The sequence below is a fragment of the Apteryx mantelli genome, chromosome 3 (genome assembly GCF_036417845.1).
Source record: "Apteryx mantelli isolate bAptMan1 chromosome 3, bAptMan1.hap1, whole genome shotgun sequence".
In the NCBI taxonomy this organism is placed as follows: Eukaryota; Metazoa; Chordata; class Aves; order Apterygiformes; family Apterygidae; genus Apteryx; species Apteryx mantelli.
In genome coordinates, this window is record NC_089980.1 from 31,527,869 (window position 1) to 31,547,171 (window position 19,303).

Genomic DNA, 19,303 nt, shown 5'->3' on the forward strand with positions numbered 1-19,303 from the left:
AATAAGACCAGTCAGTTCAACTCAGTTGCCTCCAAAAGTCATTTCCTGCATCAGCAACACAAGTTACAAAAACAACCTGCTATTGCTGGAGTAACCCAGAAGTGAAACAAGCTCTGAAATTTCCTTTTTTCCTCCCTAGGGCCATACAGTAAGATTGCTAAGAATATAACAAGTGAAGCTGTCCAGATACTGCAATGATACTTAACAACTAGAGGAAGAGACTTATGAATACTGAAGAAAACATGCTATATAAACAGTACAGTCAAATACAAATTTTAAAGAGGGCTCTAAATTTATATACATCACTTCAATCTATGCATCCACACAAATGGATCAAGTATGAATTGATTCCTTCCTTTCTTGATATATAAATTCTTGTTTGCTGGTGTACAGATGTGGTTTTCATATCTGCAACCTGGGATGCATATTTTTGTGTACACAGATTCAGTGATTTCTGATGATAAACTGCCTCCAGGGTGGCAAAGAGTCACTGATTCCTCCTACATTGCTTATAAAAGAGGAAGAGGTTAGTTAAGATTGAGGAATCTGTCAACCACGTGTCAACAGCCACACAGTCAAATTGGCTAGCCTCCGCTTCCAACCTGGAATGGTGAGGGACAAGTTGATGGGTGGGAAAAGCCTCAGCATGTACCAGAGTCCAGCTGAGATGCAATGCTGTCTGGAAACCCCTGGTTTGCTTTCTAGTTGTCATCTTGCTATTGAGAGGTTGAGCAAGGAGCTACACATTCCCCTCCAAAAAGTATCTGGAGAACGGCTACCCCATTAATTCTGGGCCTGACATGGGATAAAAGGAGCCTAGAGAGCAGGATGAGGAGGAGTGTACACAGCATGGCTGGTACAGGTTAGATTATGAAGCTAGTGTGCTACAGCAGGACAAACTCTGACCTTATGGGTTGGAGACAGGCCCAAGAAGCATCAGTGTCACTTTACAGGTTGTGGCTAGTGAAGCAACCGAACTCGGCAAAAAAAGCAGGTCAAACCCATGGATCAGTTATTGAGGAGCAAGCACCTGACACTAAACAAACTTATCCTATCTAGGAAGAATTAGATTGTCACTCACTAGAGAAGCAGAGCTGATACAGACCGCTTGGCATGGATTAACTAATCAAAGTTATATAACTGTATGTTACACTGGAACCCAGGACAGAAGTCCCACTATGTGATTAACTGATTAGGCTGAGAAATCCACCTCTCTGTGAGGAAGGTCTGTTCAGTGACATAGCTGTTTGGATGCGTCCCTGAGGGTCTTGTGGAGGCCAGAACACAATCTGTTTGCATTATTTATATGGATTGCCACTGCTGAGAGTGCATTTGAGGTCCTATTTTGTGCCCAACCTGCAGAGAACCTGAACAGGTTACAGAACTGTGTAAAAAGACCTGACACTAGAGCAACTTGTGGTTTTAGCTCTTGAGATCTCTTGCTCAGTCCTTGGGATATTGGCTGAATTTTCAAATACCTGATAGACATCATTTGTTACTACAAAGTAGTGAAGGTACTTTTAATACTAAAACAAGAGACTAAGGCCAGAAGAGCAGTTAGGGGTGTTTAGTTTAGTTACTGGAAGTGTTACTTATGAACTTGTTAATAGCTCATTTTAATTATTTCTCCTGACTGATAAACATCTCAAAATATATTAATGACTTTCAGTTATTCCCTGGTAGATTTCTACCTCCCTTAAGATTCCTCTATTCCAAGACAAAGTGATGAGAAATAGGAACAGTCCTTTGTGCTATGCAATCACAGCCAAGACCAAAGCAAAAAGTACAGGAAAATCCAGTGCAGTTTTCCTATGGCTTCATTTAGGGCCTGTACTTTATGCTGACATAATCCTTCTGTTGTATTCAACTTTACTGCTCTGCTTTCTGTGACCTGACTCTGCCTACATCAACTGGCTGTGTCTGAGACTCAAGATCTGCAATGATTCATCTCCTGTGTTACGCACATCATAGCTAGATATGAATGTGAAAAAAAAAAAGTCAAATCATTTTATTGTTTACAGTCTATTGACTTTTTTTCACAGAAGAAGTGGTGGAAACAATATATTTCAGAATCTCTCCAAACCCAGGTTTCACTTCCAAATGTTCACAAATTGATCCAGACCACCTCTTTGAGAACAGGTTACACACTGCAGTGGAATGCATAACTTGCCCATGAACTGCTGCATATTTTGTCCTTTGTATTTACATTTTTCCAAAGGAAAAAAATGAAAAAGCAGGTTTTTCCAGATAAAGATATTTTCTGCTTGTGATGGATGAAATAAATCTGCATGTCCCTGGAGACTGCCAACAAGTTTACACTAGGAACTGGAATGAAGCCACCAGTTCATTTCACATGGGTTCCATGAGATGGCAAAAAAAACCCCATCACATCGGTCCCATACTGCTGGTCTTTTAATCACTTAAGAATGAGGTGACCTAAGGTCTTGATATCCCACTATTAATTCCCTGGGAACCAACATGATGTGTAGGGATACTCTGACTGTCTCTTATTGCCATTATGACAAATGGCAATTAGGCCTGTAGATCTTTCTATCTCAGGAAGAAATAAAACATTCCAATGAGGCTTGCACCTGGCATGCTCAGAGCTGTTCAAGTGCAAGAACTTCTGGCACCTTAAGGCCTTACACACCCCAGCAGTGAACAAGGCCATTAAAGTTTGGTTATAAACCAGTTGCAGGGACTGGGCCTAACCAGATTTTGGAAAATTGGTTCAAACTTGAACATTACAACAGAACTATAACCACCTGATTTCAGACTTTGGTAAAATGTGGACTCACATGTTAACATTTTGGTTTGATCTAATTAGCTGGAAGAAACAATATGTAAGAACTGCCTTCTGCACCTCATGGTGTGTTTCACTGCATAAAAAGAGACTCAAGTCCCATTTGCCATTTGTATCTAGCTTGTTCCCTGTCTTATGGCAAATGTTTTCACTCTATGTTGCATGGATTTTTTTTAAGGGGGAGCAGGCTACAGTATGTGCAAACAGTACTGAGACCCAGAGATCAGTGACTACTGACCCTTCCTCCATTCCTGCCATCATCTTGGTTTGGCATTAACACACCCCTTTCAAAGGCAACATTTGTTTCTTGGACCACCACTTGTTTTAAGAAAGGTTTATACCCAAGGGATTCTGTATTAGATTCCAACAGGTTACTTCATTAAATGAGCATATCAAATTTGATTGGAAGTTCTCATCATCTTTCTGTTCCATTTAATTTTATTTTTATACAGATGAAAAAATTACTGTTACACCCATACCCACTGACAAGCCAACTACATTACTTCACATCTACTTTATAACCACATATAATTACATAACCGCTCAGTTTATTTTCTTCCAGAACTCATGGCTCCTCATAGAATCTGTTCCGTCTGATCTAAGAGGCAGATTTTGGCCTAGAAACTGGTTTTCAAGACATTTACATGGTTTGGGTTTTTCCTATATTGAATATTCCACATTTATTAACCACAGTTTGATTCAAGCAGAGCAGCAAGGGCTTCACTGATACAGTTTGGAGAGGCTGTGTTAGTGAAGGGAAAAGACAAACCCCAAAGCAAAATATTCTGCATAAATAGTTTACTTTTAGCTGGGCGTAGCTCTTTGATTACATCTCATTATTGTGGGACAGCTCCCACTTTTTTCAGCCCCACATTATAAAATCTCCCTTAGCACAATGTGTTCCCTCCACTTTGTGCTTCTTTAATTATCTACACAACTATGATTCTACCTAAAAGCTCCGCTCAACATTCACCCTCAAACTCTCCTGTTATTCATTGATTTCAGAAATAAAGCAGCCAGAATTGCAAAATATTCTCATCTGTAAAAACTCTGTGAGGGCTACCTTTCAGAAGAATGGGGCTGGCAGACTACATTCATGTCAAAAGCATGTAATTATAGTTATATAACTAAAAATAGAATGAAAATTAGTATCTGACAATGTTTGCAGGACCACATTTTATGCTAGTATAAACTCACTGAAATCAATTAAGACAGACCACTATAAGACTGTGGTTAAATGACCCTAAAGATTGTTTTTATGCTCATCCCAAGTTGCATTCTTAAACACATATTCACAGACCACGGGGGCCATTTGTTATAATTTATCACAATAACACTAAACAATTTGGCATAAACATATCCTTTCTCTCATGCCAAGAAATGCTATGTACCCCTTAGATCTCAGAGAAGCCACCAGAAGCAGCAGATGTTCAGCCCTTCTTGTGAGCAGTCTCAATGTGGAAGCATTTTCATGTATGATTTTATCAACTTTAAAAGTCGATAAAAGTTATATCCTGCAGCCCTTCCTCCTGTGAGGAATTCACATGACTAGAGCTGCAGAAGGTCTAATAAAGCAAAGCTCCTTGATTCTTGTTTGCTTAGATAATGCAACTGTATGTTGCAGTGCACACTGAGAGCGCCTTACAACAAACTGTGGAATACTATTTCCTGTCAAATAAAACCACTTCCATGCAGCTACATGTCTGCTGTTAACAAACTGAAATAACTGCGGCAGTGGAGTGCCAGCATTTCTCACATGCACTTTGCCAATGACAGAAATAACGCCTGGGTAGGATTGCGGTGCTCGCAGAGTCACAGGACAGCCCAGGTGGGAAGGGGCACCTCCGGCTCACAGCAGGCCCAGGCAGAGCAGCCAGCTGCTCAGGGCTCTGTCCACTTGGGTTTTAAGTATCTCCAAGGATGGAGACGCCACAAGCACTGGACAACCAGTTCCAGTGCTTGACCACCCTGACTGTAAAAACCTTTCCTTGCATGAAGTCAGAATTTCCCGAGTTCCAGCTTGTGCCTTTCATCCAAAACACAACCTCATACCATACACCAGATCATACAGTGTACAAAATCAACAGTTTCACTGAGCTCTGCTAAAGGATGTCATGGTGTGGAGCCATTTACTGTATGGGCACCAAAAAATGGACTCAGATCACCTTCTCACCTCCCACAGCACTGCAGAAACAAGGAACAAATGATTTTGAGACCCAGCTGATCTGAGTTTAAACCCATTACCGAAGATAAAAGCCACCATCATTGGTAACGGCAGTAACAGTCAGGCAAAGAGGCCCTGAATTAACCATACATGATTTGGATGAGGAATGGGGCACAACTGGGCGGTGGGGTAATGCCTTTCCTACCCAGGGCAGTATCTGTCCTGCATACACTGGGACACTGCTGTTCCCAACAGTCAAGCAGAGCCATTTCTTTTCTGTAGGCCAACAAATATTTTGCAGTCGCTCAGGGGAAAGCAATCCTTAGAGCAGCAGTGATCCATTCTTACCCTGAACGGTTTTCTTAACCTCAGTCTATGCCGTACCATGTCAAGGTCACATACACAAAAAATGCTTTGCACTGATTAAGCTGAGACAGAGCTAAGGAATTTGCTACTTCAGAAGAATACTGCCATATGAAAGCAACACCAGCATATAATTGAAATAATTTATTTACCACTAGAGCACCACAAAAACAGACATACAATGTGTTAAAATACAGAGTAATCGATCACCAAAGTACAACACAGCTGTCCTTATGTTCCTTTTTTTTTTCCTTTAAACCATGCCAACCATGCAATTGTATTGCTGTTAAACACACAAAAAAATGCTGTCCTAACCCACTCAGCTAAGTGCTAAGATTCCCCCTCAGCCCTACCCAACCCCTTGGGGTCTGATCTTTCAAGGGGCTGAACATTTCCTGCCAAGTGTTGGGTATCACCAGGTCTCACTGACTTTGCTGAGAGACAGTGGTAATTACCGCTTCATAAGAAAGCCTCTGGCACAAGGTCTTTGAGCTGTTGAAGTCCCATCTAAACATCACTCAGGGGGGATTTACATCAGATCTGAGGGGTGCTTAGGCCTCACAATATCCCCCTCTGTAGAGGGGAATTTCATCTAGGAGTTCTGCACATTGTAGGATCAGGCCTAACATCCTTGATAACTAAAGGGAAATATATGCCTAATACCTGCCCCCCTCCCCCCGCCAAGTTGTAGGAGCTTTATAATAGAGTATTTCAAATACTATCAGTGCATTTCTGAGGAAAAAAAGTAAAAGCAAAAATATATCTGATTCTGGGGTAAAGAAATAAGGTTTTATACTTAGATTCAGAGAACAAAAACTCCAAACCCAAACCGAAATTTTCAGCTGCGTCCAGCGCACAGTGAGTATAGTTGGACAACCATGGTATCTCGTATTCCACTTTTTCAAATCAGCAAGCTTCAAAACTGACTTTGAGCTGCATTCACAGGATAGAGAATCGCAAAAATGTTTTTAAGTTTTTTAAAATGTGTTCATTCTTGCTCCCTTTCCTGCCCAACAAAAATACAGTTCTCATACTGAACCTGACAAAACTACTTTTGCTGCTGTATACAGCAAAATCCAGAGTATTTACTACCCTGAGGAGTTTCACTGAGCTCAGTGCATCTTCTCATTGGAGTAAATCTGGCTCAAGTGTTAGCGGGACAGATTTTTCATTTGTTAATCTTAATTCATTAAATCAAAAGTCTAACATACCTCCTCCTCTGCGCTGAGTCAATGCGTGGGACTAGATCATCTGTGGGGCTACATTTCCATCTAGGCAATAAGCATAGGCTCTACTGAAGTCCAGAGGAGCAATGTGTGCAAGCCACTGTGGTACTTCAGTTTTACGTCAGTGTTCTGCTGAAGTTAAAGAAATTGCACTTCTTAAAACTGGAGCTAACAACATAAAGCTCAGGAGCGTCTTCCTGATACCATTTAGGTCAACGACAGAAAATGTCCTTCTCATCCAAGTAGTTTGTTTCTAGCATAGTTTTCGAGCTTTGCCACACAAAACCAGTCATCACGTGAAATGAACTGAATGTTTCCTCTTCATGATTTTTTTGCTAATTTAGTTTGGAGATTTTTTTAAATGAAATGGATAATGTAGATTTTTTTAAACATGTATGAGAACAACAACAAGATCCTAGGAACCTGTTTCTTTTTCCTTTAAAAAAAAAAAAACAGTAAAGCTTTTTTTGCGAACTCAAAAAAAAAATTGAAAAAGCTCACAAAATCAAGGGGCTGATCCTGCAATTCCTTACATGCACCGATAGCCTTCAGGGGCCTACCATGCCCTTAGAGAAGTTAAAGGCAAGCCTCTTAACCGCAATGGGAGCAGGATCAGTCCTACAGCCTAACTGCAGGTGACAGTCCCTGCTATGTGACAGGTCAACGCAAGGCCTTTGCGTGGATAACGTTCCCACTCGAGCCCTGCTCTGAGGGCATTGCCGAGGCATCCGCTTCATCCTAGCCTTCTGCACAGTGGTGAATGTCATTCTCTGTAAGGGTGTGCCTCACCTCAGTCAGGCTGGGACATCTTTTCTTGAAAAATCTTGCTCCCTGTCCATCTGTTTAAATGTCTATAGCCGGAAAAAAAAAAAGGTGTAGAAGTCTGAATCATGCTGCGATTCAAATGTTGCAAATGGGGATGAATTAGGAGCGAGGGAATGAGGGAAGGAGAGATTGTTTTAATCCATCCTTTTTATAAAACAGAAAACAAATGGAGTCAGGTAGCTTATGTCATAATGATGAACAATATACAAAGCACATGTATAGCAATTATTATAAAACATGTATTTGTAGTGCAAGTCAAAATATAGGGACTCTACTCATACTGGCCAGCTAGAGGGAAACACATGATTCTGAGTGATCAAAAAGAGCCCCAAATTCAAATTCAAACTCATGAGAGCTGACAGTATTACAGAGTACAAAAATATGGTGAAAATTTACACATTACACATAAAGTACTTAATTTTTTAATAGTTTACAAATAGAGATCTACAGATATGTTTCCAATTAAGCTGGCTTCTACTACCCACCTATTGTAATACTCTAGGTATGGTTACATATACCAAAAGAACAAAAAAATCCCATAGCATAGCTATACAGCAACATATTAAGGTCTGAAGATTAGACCAGTACATGTTAAATATTTCACTGGTTTACTAAACTGACATTTTAAATCATTTACAGTAAAAAAAAAAAAAATCTTATAGACTTGTCTTTGAGACTGAAACAGTGTCCTTTATTAGTAAGTTATTCAGTATTTAAAACAAGGGTTTGAGACCTTACAAGAAGCCTCCCTAGGCAGCTGGCATGAAAAATAAGGTATTTTAAAGGCAGAGTTTCTCAATAATGTAATAACTGAATTCTATTTTAATTGAGCTAAACTAGCCATTACTTCTCAGAATCTTTTGAGCTTGAGTTCCTTTAGGCTTTATATGTATTTCTGGCAGCTTATTTGGTCTCCACTTTGTCCACATTTGCTGGTTTTCTTTTTTCCAATGGTGATATGGAAATGTTCGTTTGATAGTTTTTACACACAAATAAATAATGCACTGTTAACTCTAAAACTAAGAGGAATGGGTAGGATGCCTATTGCGTAACAATACAGAGAGATCAAGTAAGGCACGGGACAGATACAGCAACTCCACTTCATGGGATTTTCCTGTTTTTTTCCTTTCACATAGTAACACTAACAAATTTCTTCCAGTGTTTATTTTTTAAAAGGTTTTTTCCTTTAACTTTGCTTCTTGTCTATCTCACACTATGTGTAGGTGAAATGTAGGATAAAAGCCTTCAATGTTTTGCTTCAGATGCCAGTTAAAAAAAAAACAAAAAACTTTCAAACAGTTCAGACCAGTACCGCTTTTTTTCATCTTCTTTTTTTTTTTTCTTTTAACACTGATGAACCTGGGTTTTCATTTTTCTTTCTTTCTCTCTCTCCCTCTTTCTTTTTTCCTTGGTAATTTTTTTTTTTTAATGCACACACATCATGCTGTTTCAGGGGTATTCTTTAGCTGCACTTGCAAGACTTTACAATCATGTTGGACAGCTGTTCGATTTTGGGCGTTTTGCCAATGTAGTACAGGATGGTGAGGGGCTCTAAATCCTGGGACACGCAGCATGGAGAGGCAGAAGCTTCTGGATTTATGGTGTTATACAAGCTGAGTACCTAAAAGGAGAAACGAAAAAAGGGTGATTAAGACAGTTATCCCTGCCTTCCTGACACTCTGCAAATCAAATTCCTTTCTGCTTCGTTTCCTCCGACAGTGCCGGAGAGGAAACCCACTGAAATCAGCAGAAAGATTCCTGGATGTTAATATTTTAGTACATTTCTCCAGTTCAATCTGTTGTCACCCCTGTGAGTTTCCTAAGCTTTTAACTTGACAGTCTTAAATCCCAGAACAGGTTCATGCCTGGAGCCTGCCTTGAAAATGCCACCCTTTAAACTACCACGCATGCTGTATTGATATGGAAAGAAAACACTGGAAGGGTTTCATTTGTGTCTTCAGACTACCATTTGCTGTCTCAGGATTTTGGTTTTACAAGTGCACCAGAGAAGAGAGCCCTTCAGTGCATAAGCATTCCTCTGCTGTTTCTCCCATGCTCCTTTTTAGTAGGTCCATTAATGCCACCGTGCAAGAACTATGACTTAAACAGCAGTTACTCTTACTGAGAATCAGCTGTGGTAAAGTCAGCAGCTCTGGTGCTTTCCGTCACATTAGACTCATACGCATGGTTCTCTGCACGGGAAGTATGTAGGTTACCCACTGATGATACATAGGTATTTCCGAGGATGCCATTAATGTGTTAGCTAAACACTAAGTGACCTTTTCCTAGAGCTTCAGCACAACATTTACAGCTTAGAGAGACAGAAGATCTGTTCAGGACAGCAACACTACTTACTTTATTAAGCAACTTTTGACTCCTTGGGTAACTATCCAAACCACATATTTGTGATCATGACAGTTATTCTTCCTCTTTCCTTAAAAAACAAGTGCTGCTCCAAACTATGTACACTATTACTGCACATCAGCAAGGGAACATACCTACCATATTTATTCCTGTGCCTGCTGACATTGCTAGTACTATAATGACAGAACCAGTGACAGCTATGAGGACTATCCACACTTAGCTGTTTAAGTTCAAGAAGAACACAGACCTGGACTACAATAGCTTTACATACCAAAGGAAAGCAAGCTGCCCCTTTGACATGAGGAGTTCTTACCGCTGGCTAATGTTGATCTGATATTTTAAAAGTGGCTTGGAGAGAGGGAGACATCATTCTTAGTGTGAATCTGAGGGTAAAAGTCTTATTTTATGACAACTACAATGCCTGTGTCTGCCTCTTACATTTACTGTCTAGACAGCCTTACTGTCAGTAGAGAGAAATACGCGCTTTAAGGCACAATTCCACTCATCCTAAGGTAGGTGGCTAAAATACCACATCCAATCCCTAAAATAAAAGACACCAGCCCAGATGCCTCTCAGTTCATCAGCATCCCAGACAGAGTCTCTCTTTTACATACAAATACATACAAACTTTCAAAGTGCAAGAACTTTCAGAGTAAAAGAAGAAATATATTTGTTGGCACATTTTCATGAAATGGCAGTAGATTCAGATCACTTCTTTGTCTGGTAGCAGATCAATAACAATGGAAAATGAAAAACAGCAAATCATATAACACCATGTTAATATTCAGAAACAGTATTTGATACATCGATATGTCATATTGATGAACATATTAAAAATAAATCTCTGGGTCAATACATGCCCTCTGCTTCAACTTTAGCTTGAGATCATGTGCAGGTCCCTCTGTAGGGCCATATTTCATCATCCTAAGTTATTAGGATAATAAATGGAAGCTTTTGACTTTGGTACTGGTGACAGTCCTAGAAACATATTTCACCCCGCAGTTATAAAATAGAGCTGAAAATTACCAAAGTCATTACTTACTCTGCTGTGCTGAGTATCTGAGCTCCATAAATATGGGCAGGCTCCTGCACAGAAATTAGCATGATACCCTTTAGGTTCATGAATCCATTTCCAGCCAAGATCCCTCTTGAAGTCAATATAAAGTGGACGCAGGCAGCAATTATCCTGCACGTTCCTGGAAATAAAATACAGACAAATGCATCAGTCATAAAAAGCCTACACAGGGGATAAAAAAAATCCAGTTGCTTGCTCCCTGAAAGATGCTTTACAGACAGGAAATTCTGATTCACAGCAACTCACAACAAAATCACACTAATAATAGTTTATACTGTAACTGAAATCAGGTGTTTGGCATGGCAGTACTTGCTTATACAGCCAAAGCCAATGGTTTGCCTGGAGAATCAGTAAGTATTTTTATCCAGGTCCTACTGAATAGCCTCTCTGAGTAGGTGAACATATTGGAGCTGACAATTTGTCTATAATTATGAGGCTGATAAGCCTAGGAATCATCCCAGATGGAACTCAGCTTCCTGCTTTCTAAGGCCATAAGCATCCTCATTTGCCATTATCTTCCCTGGGAGGGGAGAGTGCTTGGCAGATACCAGCTGCATGTCCTATGCAACCGTGAGAGTATTGCTGGACACAGACACCTCTGGTCTGCAAATGAGGGGCCAAGTCCTGTATAAACGCCTATCAAAAAGAAATCTCAGCTTACATTATAAGCAACTATATCACACCTCAAAGGGACGCAGGTTTGTATGACTATATAAGTATACTGAATATATAGATGCATAGTTACCTAAAACAATAGGCAGCATCTAGAGCACGCTTCTTCCGCCGACTGGGCTGTTGCGACTCAAGTCTGTAGGAGGGTAATAACATTAGCAGAAGATGTGGGGTCTTCCCACTGTATTTTTTCCTATTGGACTTTAAAGCTTTCACATCACCACTGGAATATGTGTAGTCATCAATACCTTCAAAAAATACATTTTGGTGATAAACATTATGTTTCTTTTTCTTCACAAGTTAAATAAACCATCTCTTTAAAAAAAATTCTCTCAGAAACTGGGCAATGATGTTGTCAGCTGAGCATGTTTACTGGCAAAGTGGGAGCAAATTTCAACCTGAGATCTCTGCATTAAGACAGTCACAGTTCTTATGTATCTATCTTATCAGCCATCCCATGTTCAGAGCCATCAGAATGGCTTTTCAGTACATTTACCAAAACGGTTGAAATGAATAACAGAAAAGACATCTTGGGTCACTTACTTCATCCCATAACATGTGCCTACTCGCTCCACTTAGTTTCAAATGCCCCAAGCAGTGATGCTTTTGCCACTTCACTTAGGGCAGTATTCCAATCTTTGAGTAGCTATGTACCTTTTAAAACCTCCTAACACCATTAAAGCTACTCTGGATACTTAAGGTGCACTTCCCGCTGCTTACTTCCATCCCATTAGTTCTTTTTATCTACTGAGTAACTGAATAACTCCTTCTATCCATCACATTTACCTCTTTCTCATGCTTGTAAATTCTCTTTTTGTCTCCCATTGAGAGTCTATTTAATTCTGCTAATTTCTCCAGGAAATCAGTTATTCTAGGCCTTTCTTTTGCATGCATATGGCAAGGACATTGATCAAAACATTTCTTCTTGAAGTGGAAATCGGTGACCTCACATTTTGTATTTTCTCTTTTGAAACACTAACTGCCTTACTAGCTTCTTATCTTGACAACAGCATGGGCAAAAGAACTCAAAGTGTTAGCCTTTTCTAGCAGTTCAAACATCGAATATTATGCCTTTTGCTAAGTACCTTTTGAAAATTAACCTCCTGAAGCAGATAATGCTATCTAAAAAGATAGACTTCTAATTTTGTAACATTCACAATTACAGTGATCAAATGTCATATTCATAATTTTTAAATTCACAGTAAATATACAGAGTGGCCTTAATCATACGTACAGTGCTGATAATTACTTAGAGAAAAAAAACCCAACACAGTGAAACAATGGTAAAAAATATAAAGCTTGAGACAGAATATAGCCAGATCCTTGTAAAACAAATAAATGAACCAAATCATGATATACCTGAATAAATGAGAATTTCACAAATAGAATTTGGGTTGGTTCTAATATAGCTATATTGAATATGTACTGGTTAATGGTAATGACTGCACAATCAATGCCAATTAAATAACAATTCCTTTTTTGGAACTGAAACTTGGTTTAAAAACACAAGGGAGTTTCTGTTACCTTGATATACTTGTGCTATTTCACTTTGTCTGCTGTCCATAAGAAGCACACATCCATAGCCCTAACTACAAACCATTATTTATTATTTTATAGCCACACAATCCAATCTTTAATTTTTCACCAAGCAAACTGTTTGCATAAAAAAACCTATGTGCAATGAATATACAAAATGTAAGTTACAATAAATGGAATGTGTCAACGATGGTGAGTAGATATAGAGATACTCAGTGTTAACTAATGTAGTTCTATTAAATGTTACTGACATAAAAAAAAAGGGGGGGGGTAAGAAAAAAGTGATTTAGTATGCCAAAACAGCTGGAAGTACTTTTGCAGATACTTACAAAGGCTCTGATGCTCTATACACAGTGAGGACAGTGGAAGGAGCCTCTGTATAGCAATTCATCCCATTCTGCAACAGGTAGGATGATTTACATCCTGACCATGTCATTCTCCCCCCATTGACTGGGTAACTGGTTTAGCTTAGACACCTACTATTAGGCAGCTTAAGTTAGATGAGATGACTTCTCACTCTTGGATACCAGGCAGCCAGTATTCAATGTCTTTATGTCATGGAAGTGACTCTTCAGGGAACTGTGCTCTTCCCATTAGAACTACCTTTCTCAGTTGTTTGGGGAAGTTAATCAGCAAACTAGCCAGCTGTCGCCTAGACTTTGAAAGTTTGCCATGCCAAGGATTTTTTTCTCTGACACATTTGTAAAATGCACCATGCTCACAAACAGATCTACTGCAAGCAGCTTACATGTGTGCCAGATATGATCCTAATTTGACTTTCCAGTCGTCATCTTCTTTACTGAAGCCTGAACCATTACAGTGCTAGGATGGACAGCAGTCAAAAAGTTTAGTTTGAAAGCACTCAGCAAGTTTTCTCATGACTATCCAACACTGGATTGTCTACTGTCCATTAGTCTTCCCAGATCCCCTAAATATCCAAAATTGAATGTATGTATACCCAGTGTGTATGCTGCAAACTGTAACATGAACACTTAAAGACATCAAAGCTGAATGCATGGCATGAAACAGCTTACTTGTGCCCTTTGCTTTTAGAATAGTTCGGCTGATATAGCTTTACGCTTGTGCCTTCAATACCATTTCCTACCAGTTGGGAATCAAGATTCTCAAATGAGTAAGCTTTCAATAAGCTGAATTCTATTTTAAAGAGACAGTAAGAGCTCTTTGTTTCTCTCCACAGTTAGCAAGTATCATAACATTTTAAGAAGTTTTTTTCTTTCATTACCTGCAAATCTTGCTTCAAGCTCCTCACTTTTATTTGGGATGATATAATTATTGGAAGGCACGAAGGTGCAGCATGGACAATGTAAACTTATCTTAAATCCAAGGTTCCTGTCTGCAAAACACGAAAGTTAAGTGGAATTGATTTTTACATGTGGAGTGAAGTTGAAATAATGCTGAATTAATGGAGGAGGAGTTGGGTCAGGAGCGAGGGGAAAGAGCACTTGTCATCACCTCTGTGATGGAGCCATTCGTGTACAGCCTCAGTGACATCAAAAGACAGCCATTCTCCTTCAGCTCTTGTTTTAACTACTTTGCTATCAATGTAGCGCTGTCCTGGTGATGATAATTCTTTGGATTTTAGAACCTGCAAGAAACAACAAATATGACTGCCTGCAGGTTAAAATTTAGCAGGTTTTTATCAAAATAGACAGCCACCTAAAATAGCAGCAAAAACAATCACGGCTCAAACCTCTGTGTAGCAGATGAACATTTGGGCATCTTGTCAGTTTATTTCAGTACTGAAAAATAACAGTGTGTTTCTTAGTACATGGTTTCGACAAAATCTTTACTACCTACTTCAACGGCAACAAGAACAGAGACTAAATCAGTTCACTATTGCGCTAAAGGTGACTGTCGAATAAGGTCTTTCACGTCTCATTTCTCTCAGGATTTGTGCTGCAAATTGTCTCTACCCATCACCACAGATGTTCCATACATCTAAGTGCGGGGGTACAGCCATGGCATCGTTCTGCCCTGTCGCTGCTGCACTGCATCCCACAACTAAAGATGTTTGACTCTCAAAAACAAAGAAATGTATTCCCACATTTTCTCTTTGTTTTATAAAGAATTTTCTCAGGGGGTGTGGGGAGAGAAAGGTGATATGAAGACACCCTACAGAAATCAGCTTATGCTGCCAAGCGAAATACTATTGCATATTCCTTACTAAGAAAAATCATATAGAAGAACGGCACTGAACTCTTGTCTTGCAACACAAGTGAACAAGAGATCACAATAAACTAGGACATCAAAAGAGAAGTTATTTTACCATCTTCAGTAATACTTACACTGGCCAGAGCATACCAGATGCTAAAGTAGAGCCTGTATAATATATTCTGTACACTGAAGATATTATATTGCTCACCCATAACTAATCTGTTCACTGCTGCCTTATTAATGCTTCCAGTTTTCCCTTTGATTTCAGTTACTGGTCACACATTAAACAGAAAAAAAAGTGTGGTTCATACAGCTAATCTGGGGGCATGCAGAAACTCTGTGAAGTGTGAAACTTGGCCACACATGGATTTGTGCAACAGACGATGCTGCTTCTGTCCAGATTTTGATCTCAGCTGGGTGGGTATTTGTGTCACAAGGTTTACGAAAGCTAGCTACGGAGCATGCAACAAAATTACCTTTAGAACAAAAAAAAGTCTCCTCGCTTTCAAGACCCAGCAGTGTGTGCCTACAATGTCAAGTCTTCCTTATGTCTAAACAATTCAGCAAGCATTTTCCCACACACAAGCATAGACTGCTATTATTTTCTCTAACTCTTAAAAGAAAACAATTGGGCTGTTGGCTGCTAACAGGTTTCTAGTTTCCTGGTTATTAGTATGTTGATAGTTTTGTGATGCAGTGAGCCAGAATGCAATGCAACATTAAATCAATTCCAATCAAGAACATATGATAACACTACTTTGTAACTTTTGGCATGTCAGCCATGTGACTTTGTACTTTGTTTTGGGTTCTTCCTTTATTTAACCACGCAAGTCTATCTCCACATGAATAACCGGCAGACATTTCTCATTGTTTCCCCTTATTTTCTCAACCTGGACCTACCTGACATCTAGCAAACCGTGTTGGTATAAAACAATGGTGAAACTGCATAAAATATGTAAAGAAAAATATTTCGAAAGAGGTGTGAAATTATGTCAGCATGATAAAATTATGTTTTTCAAAATTAAAAAGAAAAAGAAGCAACGCTGAAACAAGCAGATTCTACATGCCCAACATGTAGAGTCTCCCTTTTTATTTCATTGGAGCGCTAGACCTCTCAAATGCCAGCAGTGCATTTGATGCAAATGATAACATATGTCTTATGAGAGGAACAGCAGTATGATAAGCTCTAGCTCTTCCTTCTGATCAAGGCATTTACAGTAGGACTAGGGAAGTGGAAAGACATGGGAAGATGCTGGTCCAAATCCAGAAAATTATGAAACGCCCTTGGGTAGAAATTGAGGGCATTCGAACATTTAACATTGAGGCCTCTTTTTATGAGGCAACCTTCAAACAAAGCGTTTGAACAACTGTTTATAGAGAGTCTGACAGCAGCAAGGAGGCTCTCATTGCTCAAAAGTGCCAGAGGGATAAGAGAATCAGTAATCACTGCTGGGAAAGTCCCAGGGAAGCACAAATATAACTTTGCCTTCCCTTTGGTCTTTACTCAAGAGTTTCTGAGAACGCAACACAGCTGTCATTCTGCAGAAATATGTCTGAGGAGGGAAAAAAAAGAAGGCAAAAGAGACACAAGAATTTGGTTCTCCCCTTCCTTTCTGCACAGTCATATCTTTCCAAAGACTCCAGAAACTGCATACCTCACAGCAGGTTTGGCAGTGATGTAAGGATCTAAAAATAAGAAATATGTTAAGAGTAACCTACTGTTAACTGTAATTGGTCTTCAGTATGTTATGAAGACTCAGCTGCACCTTGGAATACAAAAGAGAATGTCTTTATCCCAATCCCACTCCCACGAAAAGACAAAGTCAAGGACTGTCAGTATGTACCTGGCATGAAAGGCATTTACGAAAGTACAAGAGATGATCACTACACATATTCAAAGGTAGAGAGAAAATCCATCCTGACCTATGAACTGAATGATAAGAAAAGCATTTGTGGGTTTCAAAACAGTAGGACAGGATGACATCAGTGTGGATTAAGAGAGCTGTGAATGTTATACTATATGGTCCATACTGTGATAGCTGAAAGTGAGGCTTCTCTACAAGTTGTTTACACAGCATGTTCTGGCAGAAAATTATGCCAGGAGGAATGAGCTAAAGGGTCACAAGCTAAGTACAGCATAAGTAATTTCCATGATCAGCATCATGGGTTTAGGAGGCACTAGTAGTTCTTAGGTAAAAAGCTACTAAGCGTGAGTAGGGCCATACTTGGCGAGAATAGCAAATCTGCTTCAATCTCTGCATTCTACATGGTGATAAATGAAGTGGTGTAGCTGTAAAAATTTCTGACCTGTATCGACAAATACAACATGTTCTTCAAATGAGTGTTCCACAAATTATTATGTCATAAGCATTCTAGGTTTTCTCTGTTGTCTTTCCCCTTTGGTTCACTGCTTTGCACTTCATTTCTGGTCATACCTTTTGTTTCAGTAACACGTCCTTTTCTTCCAATACACACTCAAGCCCGTTCCCTTTGGAAAACTTCTCTTTCAGTACTTCTGTCACTCTCTTCCTACTAGATCAACTAGTTTTGTTGCAAAAAAGAACAGCCTTTTGTATGCCTTGCAGCTTTTGTGCTTGAAAGTTTGTCTGCTTCTTCCAAATACTCTGACTGGTCTTAGAAGAGATATTACCTTTCCCTATAAACATTGCTTTATCTATAAACATCACCTTGCCTTTGTACTTAGCCCATCATAACCACATCAAATCCCACTATCAGATTTCCATTTTAATGCCATATCAGCCTAAAATATTGTTGTATGACTTGTATTTGCAGGAGCTAAATGAAAGACTAAAAAGTGAAGGCCTTTGTCCAAAAGAGTAAAATCTAATCTGTAAAATCTAATTTATATTTTCAGTGCACTAAATGTATTAACAGAAGACAAGAAAAAAAGAGCACAGGAAAGAAGGAAGACTTAAAATCTGCATGTAAAACAGGCTGTGAGTTAAAGTTCCACTTTAATCCTTTATCATTGTCCTCTGGCATCTTGTCTAAACACTCCCTCTTAAAAAGGCAAAAAGAGTTTGATATCTCTTTGAATCACAACCTGAATTGCTAGTCTTTTTTTTGCCTCTGGTGCATCACCACCTGCATGTAGAAATGTCAGATTCAATCACTTGCATGAGTAGGAGACAGAAATTCCACACACACAGCCTCATCCCCCTCACTCACAAGCGGCACATTTGAACACCTGCATGCATAAGTAGCTGACAATGCACAAAAAGTGCACACATGCAGGTGCAAGCACCTTTACACATGCATGAGTGAAAGCTCAAGACCAAAAGATTCTGAATTCAGGTTGCGCAAAATCTCTACAACTTTTAAATATGGGATGTTCTTCTAGGTAGATCTGTTTGGTCCTGCTTTCAACAGAGGGACAATGTATCGCTGCCATTTTTAAAAAAGGATTATACAGGAAATATATGCATATGATCACATGATGTGGGGATTAGCTGAATAGGTGGAAGTGTTAAGAAAAGGTTATCCAGCATACTTCTGGCCCAGGGCACACAGGAATTTTCCTTCAGTAGCATTGCTTTAAATTTTAAAAACATCAACTTTTTTTGTCTGCCCTCTTTTTGTATGAGATTCCTCCCTTCCTCCTGAAAGCAAATTCTTAACCAAAACTCTTATTAAACTCTTCTTGTCACAGTATCTTGTATACTTGAGCCTTGCCTTCTAGATATTATTTTCTATGGGCACCGCTAATCCTTCTCCCATCATTTTTTCTATTCTGACTTTTCTTAAAAACACACAAAAAAAAAGATCTCTAGATATCACATACATAAAGATACTGTCAGCACTATAAGGAAAAACAAACACACAAATAATGTGAATTACCTAAATGAATAAAGTAGGTAATTGTTGAAAAGGGCTGAGAAAGCAGCACAGACAGATGCAAACAAAGAATTGCTCTCGCTTGTACATGTTCATACATTTAGGAAGCCCCCTCCGTGTTCTCAGTGATGAGAACATTTACATGCCACCCTCGTCAAGCCTACCAGATTTCTGGTATTTTATTAATCCTGTTGAAATCTTCTGCTCTTTAGCACTATAAAGGCATTCTGCCCAATCCTGGTTTT

At 39.3% G+C, this 19,303-nt stretch overlaps 1 protein-coding gene across 1 annotated transcript in view; it reads right to left on the reverse strand.

Annotated features, from left to right (window-relative positions):
* Window positions 1-5,459: 5,459 nt before the first annotated feature.
* Window positions 5,460-19,303, reverse strand: part of TGFB2 (transforming growth factor beta 2) — a 70,524-nt gene continuing 56,680 nt past the window's right edge. The window contains exons 3-7 of the mRNA XM_067293054.1: window positions 14,502-14,634; window positions 14,272-14,382; window positions 11,566-11,740; window positions 10,788-10,941; window positions 5,460-9,002 (exon numbers count right to left, since the gene is read on the reverse strand). Of these exons, the coding sequence (XP_067149155.1) occupies window positions 8,844-9,002; window positions 10,788-10,941; window positions 11,566-11,740; window positions 14,272-14,382; window positions 14,502-14,634 (732 nt within the window). The 3' untranslated portion in view covers window positions 5,460-8,843. The remainder of the gene's footprint in view (window positions 9,003-10,787; window positions 10,942-11,565; window positions 11,741-14,271; window positions 14,383-14,501; window positions 14,635-19,303) is intronic.